Source organism: Cebidichthys violaceus, unplaced genomic scaffold, assembly GCF_023349555.1.
Source record: "Cebidichthys violaceus isolate CVI_PGR_0920_01 unplaced genomic scaffold, fCebVio1.0.p SCAF_16, whole genome shotgun sequence".
Classification (NCBI taxonomy): domain Eukaryota; kingdom Metazoa; phylum Chordata; class Actinopteri; order Perciformes; family Stichaeidae; genus Cebidichthys; species Cebidichthys violaceus.
In genome coordinates this window covers 7,062,799-7,075,161 of record NW_027176329.1, presented here as the reverse complement: position 1 = coordinate 7,075,161, position 12,363 = coordinate 7,062,799, and the positions used below count along the sequence as shown (strand labels likewise).

At 42.4% G+C, this 12,363-nt stretch overlaps 1 protein-coding gene across 1 annotated transcript in view; it reads right to left on the bottom strand.

Moving 5' to 3' along the window:
• Positions 1-12,363, bottom strand: part of csmd2 (CUB and Sushi multiple domains 2) — a 228,439-nt gene that overhangs the window by 38,251 nt on the left and 177,825 nt on the right. Inside the window, exons 43-47 of the mRNA XM_068710960.1 lie at positions 11,467-11,655; positions 8,181-8,358; positions 6,391-6,536; positions 6,211-6,291; positions 5,434-5,547 (exon numbers count right to left, since the gene is read on the bottom strand). Coding sequence (XP_068567061.1) covers positions 5,434-5,547; positions 6,211-6,291; positions 6,391-6,536; positions 8,181-8,358; positions 11,467-11,655 — 708 coding nt within the window. The remainder of the gene's footprint in view (positions 1-5,433; positions 5,548-6,210; positions 6,292-6,390; positions 6,537-8,180; positions 8,359-11,466; positions 11,656-12,363) is intronic.

The following is a 12,363-nucleotide window of genomic DNA, read 5'->3' as shown; positions in this document are numbered from 1 at the left end:
AATAAGATACCATTAGGTATCAACCCGCATAAAGTAAACATTCTACCTTCAGAAGTTAACTGTTTTCTATCACTGCTTCCTATATCGCAAAGAATCCTAAGGGCCTACTTTGGCATACATAATGGAATTAACTGATTTAACACTGAAAGCAGTGCTGGAACTCAACCCGGCACTTTGATAAGAGCTCTACAATTAACAAAAGACCATTTCAAAAGACCATTTCAGAAAAAAAACAAAAAAACATACATTTCTCTTGTTAAACAGCAGCCAGAGGCTTTACTTACATTCATAGCAGAAATAACAAAACACATAAAAAGATGCTGCAAATGTGATTAAAAACCACTTCAAAGTGCACGTGATCAGGTGTTTTTTTGCATGACATGTTTTTTGTGTGTATGTGTGTGTGTGTGTGTGTGTGTGTGTTTATCAACCAAGTGCAGCAGAAATTCTAGCCTGGGGTGTAAATGCCCCTGTTGTTTGCCACAATTTCAATACTTGAGCCTGTTCTGCCTCAGGGTAAGACAGCACTTGGCACTTGCAGGTCCTTCATTACAGCAGTGAAATAATGGATGCTCTGAATCGCATTCCAGCAGCGCTTCCTTTGTGGGACAACGTGTAAACTTGTTTTTGTGTACGTGGTTGGGCTGTGTGTTTCTGTCAATGCACCGTTGTGTGCGTGTGTGTGTGTGTGTGATGTGTGTGTGTGTTTCTTGGCTTGTTCAACCTCCTCTCTAACCTCCTCTCTCTGTGTGTTCATAGGGGAAGAGATTATTACATTTGCAGGAAAAACATTATGGCAGACAGCCTGGGTTAAACAGCATTTGCAAATAATCCTGAGCATTTTTTTTATTTTGCTTGGCATGTCAACTATGTGGGATTTATTGCCTCAGGAAATTTCAGATAACGTCAGGTAAGCTGTCACTCTCAGGCCAGGCATGTTAAAATGAAGCAGGTTCCAGTCAAACTTTTTTTTGCCTTTCATTATATTGGCATTACAGTAGCAGCAAATCCCAATAAAATGTAGCTACAAGTAGGACAAAAAAAATAATATCTGCAGATTTTTACCTTAGGTCAAGAATCTGTATTAGTGGTTATGCCTTTATTGAATAGTTAACAGTAGAGCAATCAATGAGAGGAGAGAAAGATGGGGAATGACAAGCAACAAAGGTCTCCAACTGGGATCAAACCCCTCCAGCACCAGGGTGTTTCTCAGTAACATATAGCGATTCTATTTAAATTAAGCTAAAGTAGCTGTGGTAGTAGTAATGCTAAATCAAAACAATAAAGGGACATTTTGCAAATTGGTATGAGAGTAAAATTGCTGTTTGAGAGCAACATCTCAGCCAATACAATTCCTTTAGCATGTACAACGGTACATACTACAATAATAGTGCCATCATGTTGCATAATGTAGTCAGAAATCTAGTAGAAGGGGAAGTAATCTATTTTCATCCCAAATTCCAGAAAAACATTCACCAAATCATTCACAACATCAAGCATTTCAGTGGACGCGAGTCAAAAAGCTTGATCATCATTGATAGTGAAACCGATTGTGCCGGGAAGTAGCATATACAATCTAAGAGTGAAGTTCTTTAAACGATCAATTCTCTGAGGATGAGATGTGTGTTGTCAGTGACCTTTCAGAAAGCTCCAACGTGTCTTCAAAACTGCCTTCAGCTTGTCTTGGAGCTGATGGAGAGAGACAGTCAGGGGCTCTTATCTATAGCTGCTACTTATTGAAACTAATCTACTTTGAAATGAAGTATTACTCTGTTTGGCTGTAAACAAAAGGGTATTAGGGGACAAATCTGACAGCTGGAAAAAGGCAGCAACACAAAAGGTGAGATCAACATTGATAGGGCTCAAAATGAAATTTCACTTTAATGAGACAAGGAATGGAATAAGCCGGTAGCAGGAACAGCAATCTGTGAGGCATCCCTTCTGTCTGTGTATAAATTGTTCATAGTATACAACAGCCTCCCAATAAAAAAATGCCGTGGGAAGGCTTCTGTGCAGACAAACACAGATGTGCATCTGCATCCATACATGAACATTTGTGCACTCCAGTATGAAAGTATGGACGCGCATAAATCCGCAATACATCAAGCTTGAAGTGCTGCGGTGCTGTTGAGATGCCTTTACTCATGTTGGTATTTAATTAGCATAAGCTGAAGAGCAATAACAAGCTGATTGAAGGGGATGGGCCACAACATAAGCATTAGCGTGGATCAGGGCCTAACAACTCTGGGAAGTCAGGGATGACAATGAAGATGTGAAGAAAAAGGGGCAGCTGTAATCCATTCTGTAGAACTAAAAGAAGGGGGCTAGGGCAAAAAAATAATCTAGGGAACAAACAGGAGATAGACGGAGAGGCGAGGGAGGCGAAGGGACCGAGTGGGATGAAGAAAGCGAGCTTGCTGGGAATCTAATGTGATGGGTGATTATGCAGTTTTTAAACAGACATCTGTCTGGGGGATAAACACAGGGATTTGGGATCATCAGAGCTCATTGTGTTTCAATAAGGAATTCAAGCAACACTTTGTACTGATGCTGGAACTCCCCGTGGTCGCAGAGAGCAGATGTAGTTAAGGGCTGAGGGTCCAATGCAACCCAGTTTAATCAAACAGCGGGGAAATCAAATAATGCCCAAATCAACTGGTTCCTCCAATGCAAGGAAATATAAGACAGGCTAAACCCATTTGCCATCTTGACTGACAATAATTCTCTGGATTAAATAATGAAAAAAAAACAAGAGTGGTGACTTTTATCTATTGGCCTGTTTGTCAGTGTTGGGAGAAAGAAGGAAGGCAGATCTGGGTATTGATAGACACCTGTGGGTAAACGTGTGTGAATACCTTGTACTGTGTTCTGTTTTGAACCAGCCTCAGAGAAAGATTAAAAAATAAATAAATAAATGAAAGAACAGAGAATAAAGGGCATATGTGTTATACAAGAGCAGAAGTCTGACGCTAGGGAATCAGGGGGGAGAAGTGACGAGTGAGGGAGGAGGGAGAGCAGACGGAGGGAATGCAGAGGCTGAGAGAGGATACTGGCGCTGAGGGGCGAGCAACACTGCAGAACCGCCTGTGGGCTCCAGTGCTGCTCTCTGGTTTCACAATGACAACATCCACTGCTGTGGAACCCAGACACATGCTAGACCAGTGTGTATGCTTATACAGTAGATGTACGAGTGTGCGATTTGAAAGTGTATGTGTGTGGGGGGGGGGGCAGCGAGACGCGTGCACGGCTGGGGGGGGGTGGGCTTGTCAGAGCTAGAAGTGGTGATTTGATAGGTGCAGCTGCAGCCGGCATGTCCCCTGCATTTCAATGAGCTGTGCACTTCGTCTCTTTGCTGCCCTCCAACTAAGTCACTCTCTGTCTCTCCTCGCTTTTTAACTCCCGTCTTACTCTCACTTACTCGCCATCCCTCTGCTCATTTAGCAGTCTCTCCTCTACTTTTCCTTCAGAATTCTGCTTATTCAGAGTAATATCAACTGTTCTCTTCCTACCCTACACTCTTCTCTCCCCAACCAATCGTCTCCTCTTCCTTCACACTAGCATCAGTCTGTTGTCTTACTTTCCTCCCTGCTGTCAACTTCCTCTCACTCCACTCCGGACTCCCTCAGCTTCTGCTATCTGTGGCTCTCCTCTCCATCAACCAGGCCTGTCTATGCAGGCAACGTGACAGCTTGCACAAAGACTGAATATTGTGGAACTGTTGGTCCCTGACTATAAGTGTCTCTCAGCATAAGGTGAAAAATTAACGGGCCACGTAAAACATGAACATTCAGCGAGCACATAGTCCCGGCTGCAGATGTCTGCAAGTGCAATGAAAAGTTAGCTGGAAAAAGGCAGAACTTCATCGACAAAAAAAGAAATGCAGTCACAAAGGATTTTTCTTACTCGCTATTTTCCTCACTTGCATTTTGATACTTTCAGTCTCCTTTGTATCCTGGGTATATTTGTTCAATGTCTTTAAAATTAGCGCACACATAGCTCCTTTTCCCCTCATTGCCCTCTTTCTTAAACCAACTCTTCTTCTCTTTTCATTTCATGCTGAGACATTTGCATATTTTTCCTATTTAGCACTCCAAATTAGTTATATTTATCAAATTCCACCTACTCGTCCATGTCCACCACTTAACCCACAAACAGAGTGAGACACAAAATAGGACAATGACAGAGCAAGACAGAGGAGGACATTTTTTTTCATTTTAAAGAAAGTGATAGAATGAAAGATATATGCTATTATGTGGCTGAGAAAAAACAGAGGGACCCCTCTCTGCACCCAGTCTCTTGCCCAGAGCTAAAGTATTGCACACAACATACAGTGCTATGATGATACGGTGTGCTGGAAACACTGCACTCATTGATTCCTCTGGGAGGACAATATCTCAGCATGTAGAGGGCCACCACAACAGCCACCCTCAGCCTCATGGGAGCCAAGTATCATCCACAGAGATTGGAAAGTGCTACCAAACTGATATGCAGCTGCGGCTCCATGACTGCAGGCAGAAAGTGTACCCACGGGAGCCAGAAATAAGGCAAAACTCAAACTAGTCCATGAGTCTATGATTAGAGCGAAATGATCATGGCTAACCCTGCTGAAAGTAAACTCGGCAGAGGAAGACAGTGTTTCACTTGTGTTGGGATACATTTGTGTAACACAATGACTTGTCATGTAGTCAATATGAGGTGTCTTTATATGTAGTATAGAGAAAATGTAGCTATTGTTTTTGCAAAGAATGCATGTACAGCACATTATTTACCAGCTGCACCTATTGTTTCTACGCTGGTGCATTGCGCTGCTGATTTGGACTTTTAGAGATCCTCGAGTATAGTGTCCTCTGTGTTAGCTGCTATTTGATCAGCTGAAATACATTTTTCGGAGATAATGCATACATAGAGACATACTGTATTGCACCAGCATATGGATAAACTACCTTTTGAGACTGTTGATCTAAAGAATGCAAAAACACATTAGTAATCATCAGCATTCAGTCACGTATCACAGAGGCCTATAACTAAACACAGACATGGACTCTTTTATAGTCCATAGAATTATAAGGAGATGAAAAGAAAAGGAGCAGGAGGAGAAAAACACACTAAATGCAGCTAAGAGGCAAAGCGTTATCAAGATGTGAAAAAGGAGCACTCATGAGTGCAAAGTCATAGGTTTGATCCTTTGACCTGCAGGATAAATATTGGCAGGGACAGTGAAAGAGCAAGAAGTATGGTAAATCTTGAGGGGTTATTTGTTTGGGTGTTGAGTTCAAACACCAACAATCTCCGTCCAGAAGCGCTGACTCCACCTTTAACCAACCGCTTGAGTGAAGTTGCTCTGTGGCCAACCGTGTGAGCGTATAGGGCCTTACTGAAAAAGAGAGCGTGCCTCTTCTTGGTTAAATTTTCAAGCCTAGCACATTCACTTACCATCACATGATGGTGGAGGCCCCTCGAACTCCAAGTGTGTCCCCAACCGGCAGGTCAGGATGCTGTTTCCGTTTAACTGGTAGCCTGGAAGACATCGGTAGCGCACTATGTCACCTGAACAGAGAGAGATGGGGGAGGGAGAGGTACAGTTAATGAGGGATCAGAGATGGTGGCAAGAATCCAGGCTAGAATGTCTTCATACACCATCCAGGGGCTCCTTAGTCACAATACAGAAGTAATCATGATCCATTGTCTGTCTCAGTAAAAGCAAAAGTTAACAGTGAAAAAATGTAGCATAATAAATCCTTACTGGAGATCCTATAGATGAAACACTATGTCAGTGTTGCTGCCTTTGTGTCTTTGAATAATAATGCAGCAAGGAGTTATGCAAATAAACAGATAAGGAGAATTAATCTCCATTGTCTTCTACAGGGGAGAATGAGAGCACCTTCCTCATATCCCTCTGGCTTTCTGATTATTTTGTCATAATCATTCATTTATAATGCTGCCTCAAAATCCTCCGGGTTTTGTTGTTTGGGTTGAGTCTGCATTCAGCACAATTGCCTTATGGGATATGTAGTCAGTATAGGAGTCACTAAACCTGGTGGCAGTGTAAACTATCATAGTCAAAATGTGAACTGACAGTGGGATTAACTATTAAAAAGTCACGATGGGATCGACATCCAATATAAAAAAGTCAGGAGTGCCTAGATAGCAGTGATTGTGGGTGGCTGCATGTGGATGAAGATGCCTTTTAGTGACAGCATTTCCACCTACCGATTTTAAACTCTTTGCTTGCCATCAGGACCTCTGCATTAGGAATGATGGGGGGAGGCAGGCAGAACTGCAGTCTGTAGGCTTTATTGAGAGTATCAAAGACATGAAAGGAGTCAAACACAGAACGTGCAAAGATGTCTAGTAGAAGTAATGATCGGGGAAGGAGAGTAATTTACATACCTTGATAGTTGATACGGAATAGTCCACTCTTCTCTGTGTTGCTACGGAAACGTATCAGCACCTGATTGGATGTGCTACTGGGCGGGTCATTCGGCTCTCCATCAGTGAACACTCCCAGTTTCCTGGCTGTCTCCTGTGGACCATCCCTAAAAGAAAAAAAGAAAAGAAGAAGGTCACAGGTCAACTCAAACTTCAACTGGGACAATTCACTGGAGTAAAGTGATGATAATTAACGATGAGGATATTCTGTCAGCAGCCTCTGCTCAAATGCTCACTCGGTCTCCAACCCTAAAGTACCTTGAGGCTCGGTGACGCATGTCTGTAAGAAAAACCAAACAAAGCCTCATGCCATATTGTTGTCAAGCAGCTGCCAGCAGCCGAGTATAACCGAGCTGCGCTCACTTCATCATACCCGAGGCAATTACTCTGGGCTGCTCTGTGTGATTATGTTGAAATAAGGTAAAAATTACAGATGAGCGTGGAATGACAGGTCTGGATTGCGCTCTTCCTGCTAACTGCCATCCAATGGGAGTGTCTCTGGAAGCTGCAGCCCAGCCTTGGCAGTCCCCTGGCGTGGGCATGGCCGATTAAGCCAGCTCCCAGATTCCTGCCACAACCATTCAGCTTAAAAACCATCTGTCTTTGGCTGTCAGACTGGGCATGGGAGATTACAAGCAGCTCTGGAAACGGCTGGCTGGGGACTGCTGCCTGACAGCCCTCTGGCCAAGCCGCCATTACGGGGCCCATTTCCTTGGCTCAGTAGTTCAGTGGATAGATACACAGCGGTGGTAACTGGAAACTGGGGAACATGATAGTCCCCATCTTGGCTCTGCATGAGCTTGTTGGGAAAGATCAGCACAGCGGGGGCCGTTTACAGAAGATCAACAATATGCTAAAAGTGGACATTTTGGCTCACTTTAGCCATGTATACCTACTGACATAAACTCCCCATGCACTAAAAAAAATCTTCACACAATTTTCTAGAAGCAGCCCAAGCCATTACGCATCGATGTCACCCCACGCCATGTGGACTTCTCATGTGGTCGTCACGTTGCCAGGTTGACTGGCAGTCAGATCTCCGGTCTCACTGAGAGCTGGGACCTTTGGAGCTTGTCTCAGGGAGAGGGGATCAACTGGGACTGGCAACCGCCATGCATGCAAAATCCTGTCTTTGGTGGCACATATGGCAGGCCCAGCCGCACATTATGATGAAGAAAGGAAGCTTTACCCCATTGATACTGAGTCAGGCAAAGAGACACACACCTACTACATACCTGTTCTAACACAAAAAAGAACACTCACATTTCAACCAGCCTAAACATGCTGTCTCTCTTTTCTCACACACAGGTGAGAACAATATTCCACATACTGCTTTGATTGGTCTTCCATGGCATCTTGCAATCTTTACATTTACGTTTGGTATTCAGGAAATATAAAAATTAAAAAAAACCCATATACGTTCCTTTCATTAAGTTTGCATATAAAAAGTAGAAACCCATAAGCATTTGTTAATATCAGAGGTGTTTTGCCATTGCGTGTTTGGTTCATTTTATAGTGTAGTATACTGTTTAAAAGAAAAATCCTTATAAATAACTCACATTATTATCAAATAGATTAGTATAGCTATCCATGTGGTTCAACATACATTATAATAAGGAGACAAAGGGAAATATATATATATATATATATATATATATAATATAGTTTCAGTTTACCCAAAAACATAGAAGTACAATATATATACAGTATTTAATCAAATGTAGTTACACATATCTGTAGCCATTTCTTACCAGAGAGTGATGAAATCGTGTGGCCCATGAACCTGAAGAAGGGTGAAGTTGATTTTGATGCCGAAGCCGTGAGCCACAGTGATCAGCCAGGAGCAGTCAGCTGAGCTAGGGTACTCCTCTGGGTAACCCGGGGAGAAGATGGTCCCATTGTCTGATGTGATGTTCCCACCGCAAGGCACTGAGGAAGGGAAGGGGAAGGGAGAAAAGGAGGCAGAGTATATATATCAGTGGGCCAAGAATACAACAGGACACATCCATAATTCAGCCGCAATCGGTTGAAAAAGGGGATTTTTCATCCCCTGCTTCTTCTGCTTCGCTTCTCAGTGTCCCCCCCCCCCCTCTCCTTTACTCTTCGTCTAGTGCCCAGGCGCTTGTCTGAGCTAAAGATTAGCCGGTAAAGCCTGTTAGCAAGTGGGGACTTGGATGGAGTGTTTTGCTCAGATAAGGCCTCAACCCTTTCCCACTGGGGTGAACAGAGAGAGTGCGGATATGAGGCGAGGGGTGAGTGTGGACTGGGCTTTTGAGGTTGTGTGTATACAGTTAGTGTATGAGAAGTGGATATGTGTGTATAAGGGTATGAGTTTGAGTGACAAGAAAGGTTAAAACAGCATGTTTATGTCAGAGCTGACAACACTATAGAACCCCACAAGTCCACACATGCCTCACTCTCTCTCACACACTCACTCTCACACACACACACACACACACACACACACACACACACACACACACACACACACACACACACACACACACACACACACACACACACACACACACACACACACACACACACACAAAAACTACCCTGCACCCAGCATCCAATCTGCATGCATATAAATTGTAACTATATTTCAAACATTCCTCAGGAACTCAGGAGGCTCTAACCAACTTAACGATTACGAAGCTTAACATTCCCGCTGGTGCCCTTGGAGAAACCCCATGTTCACTGTGGCGAAGCATGAGAAATCAGGAAGGAGTGGTAATCGCAGAAGTGCAGGCATCTTAAGCAACCCCAGACGAGTATTTAGCTTAACGGCACACCCGTCGATGGCTATGGGCATATGATCTTTCCCAATGCAGAGATTGCATGTTGTATCCTTCTGTTTCTGTCTCAGGTTATGTGTGTGTGTTCGTGTTATATAGCTGCCTGCGGTAGCCCTGTGACTAACAGGCCCCCGTGTTGCTGGCTCACCTGTTAAATAAGCTATCAATAAGGCTGATTAAACCTTGGACACTATGGAGTTGTTCATGTGGCTGAAGCCATCAACAGGCAAGCTACTCAAACCTTATGTGCAAAGGCCTTTACACACCCGGGGCGTGATTGATGTAAACAACATGAAAATGCAAAAATACTGGCCTGCGAATGTCATATGTCTGGGGCTTTTATTGTGAAAGATGAGAATAGAAGAAGTGGATCTGGTCTGAGCTGTCTTTGTCATGGTTGAACGGAGTAATAAAGTTTGCTTTCTTGGCTCGGGCTAAAGAACATCCACGTAATAAATATAGGCGCAACTCATCCTGCTCCACATATGTGATGCCTTTATTCGCTGTACAAAAGCTCTGAAAGAAATCGCCATTGTTCTGAAAAAAACAATTACATCCCTTTTCTGCCGTGTAATATCCACGTTCTGTGTGAAAGTATTTCTGAAAAAAACAACGGTTCAAAAAAAGATATGGACGTGTGGAAAAAATGTGTAAAGGCTTTAAACAAGTGTCTGTTTAGCGTGGAAACAGTAAAGCATATGTTGTGATGACAGCTGATGATTAATTCTGGTAAAATTTGACTTTTCACATTTTCAACTCTCTCTTCATCAGTTTATTTAAAACTTGCTTTGGTCAATGATAAGAATAATTAAAAGAATGTATGGAAGAGATGAGCAAAGGTTAAGTGTAGAGAGAAATATAAACAGCCCAAAAAAGCAAGGATGGTGATATCATTTTATAGTAAGAACATTGTTTTATGATAATGCCAAGACAAGTACGTGAGTGGAGGCCAAGTAACAAAAATCAATGTCTCTCATCTCTCTCAGAGAAAATCGGTGCAAATACTGCAGTGACAGTGACAGTGCAGAGCAGGCTGTACTGGGTCAAATAAAGATGTGGTTTGCAGCCATGTAATAACAGCTATGTATATGAGCTGAGAGGAGATAAACTAAATATTATTTTGTCAATTTGCTGTCCTTAATGACTATCTTCCTGTGAATGGGTAAACTGGCTACCAACCGACCAAACTGTCATACTATCGCATATGCATAGGATTGAGTTATCAATGTAACTACGACTATGAGTGACCACCAGAGGCAGCGCTTTAACACTGAATATCTTCTGTCACTGAGTAGAGTATCATATAAGTAGAGTATAATAAGATGAGTATTTTTCTGATTAAGATGGCGCAGAAGGAGGATAGGGGATATTTGCTGAAATGGACAAAAAAAGTGGAGGCCAATTGGATTAAAATTGCAGACTTCACCTTCGATGTTGATGCATAATGAATAATGTGGGATTACTACTCCTTAGTTCATGGGCTATTTGTGATCTTTGGGGAAGTGTAAATAATCACACAAGCGTATGTATGTGGGCCTAGTCCTTCGCGTCCTTTTCCATCCCTCTCACACACACACACACACACACACACACACACACACACACACACACACACACACACACACAGGTATAATTTTCTTGGATGATAATTTTTCTGCTTTAAATGTCAAGTGAATATTGAAGATGCCTATAACAAATAAATTTGCTATGAAAGAATACACTTTCTCCTGTTCCCTTTTCATTTTCTCTCTGTTGCTCCCTATCTCACTTGCATTTATCTCCCTGCTCGCCCATTCAAAATTTCCAGTGTCATGGCCATCACCTCCCTGTGTAATTTTGCCAGCCTTATTGAATAATCGACAGCTAGAGCGTGAGAATGTGGGTCAAGGACGAGGCAAAAGAAAGAGCACCCATTACTTTTCTTTTCAATTCAGGCCCTCTGTTATTCCTCCTTTGTTTGCCTCCATTCGTCTTTAGCACAGTATTGATTGTCATTGAAGAATACTTTGCTTCATTAATGGTGGATAATAATTCAGTTTAATTGCATTATTCATAATAGATAATCATTATCTCCATAGCCCCACTTCGCACTAATGATGCTCAATAGCTCACTACGTTTTAAACAGGAAGTCATGTTCTTACTTGTAGTCGGCCACTTGTTTGGAAGACTACTTAGTGGTCTGACTACTTAATGTGTTAATATGACGTAATGTTTGGATATTAATATGACAAATCTCACCTTCGCAGCGAGGGAAAGGGTGATCCCAATTGCGCGTTGTGCCGTGCTCACAGGTGAGGATGGAATGTCCCATTAGCTGATACCCAGGCAGACACTCAAAGGAAATAGACTGGCCCACATTGTAGCCAGCACCCACCACCACTCCGTAACGGAAAGGCTCTGGATCGAGACACTCCTGCAGCTCATAAGCTGAGGGAGAGAACATCATGTACATCAGTCTATTTAAATCAGTAGACATTTTTACAAAATAGATACTTTTAATCAAGACTCATTGTAAACATTCACATAGCATTAAGACACAATTAAAACATACTGTTATAACAAAACATTAAGTAGAGGGTCCCACATGCTCATTGTCTGACTGCCTGAAGCTTGTAATCAATTCACACCTTTACGGATGTGCCTCACTATGCTCTGCTTTCTGATCCTGTTCTGTTGCTCCTTTTGCTCAACCTCCCACTCACTTCTCTTCCTATACTCCTCCTTCTCAGACAGGAGTTTTCAGAGGGAGAGAAAATGCCAGGGGCAGGTTTGACTTGTGCTGGAGGAGTATGATGCAGTCATCAGAAGTAGTGTGGGTAAATAATTCCTTTTTTTTTTTTTTTTTCCTTCCTCTTGGAAAGAAAAGCAAAGCAAGCAGTGAGCCTTGAAGAGCCAGGATATAAATATGACTAAATAAATTGATTTCTATGGATCATAGCTTCCCTTTGTAGGAGATAACTCATGCAAATACTGCGAAAAGGGGGGTATTTGCAAATATAATGCTTGATTTATATGCTAATGTACATAATTATGTAAATGCACAATGATACCTTTCGATTGCTGGCTCGGTTGTTGAAAAAAATAAAAACTTTGTGTGCTTGTTGCATTAGCAGACAAGGGCAATATATTCCTTGC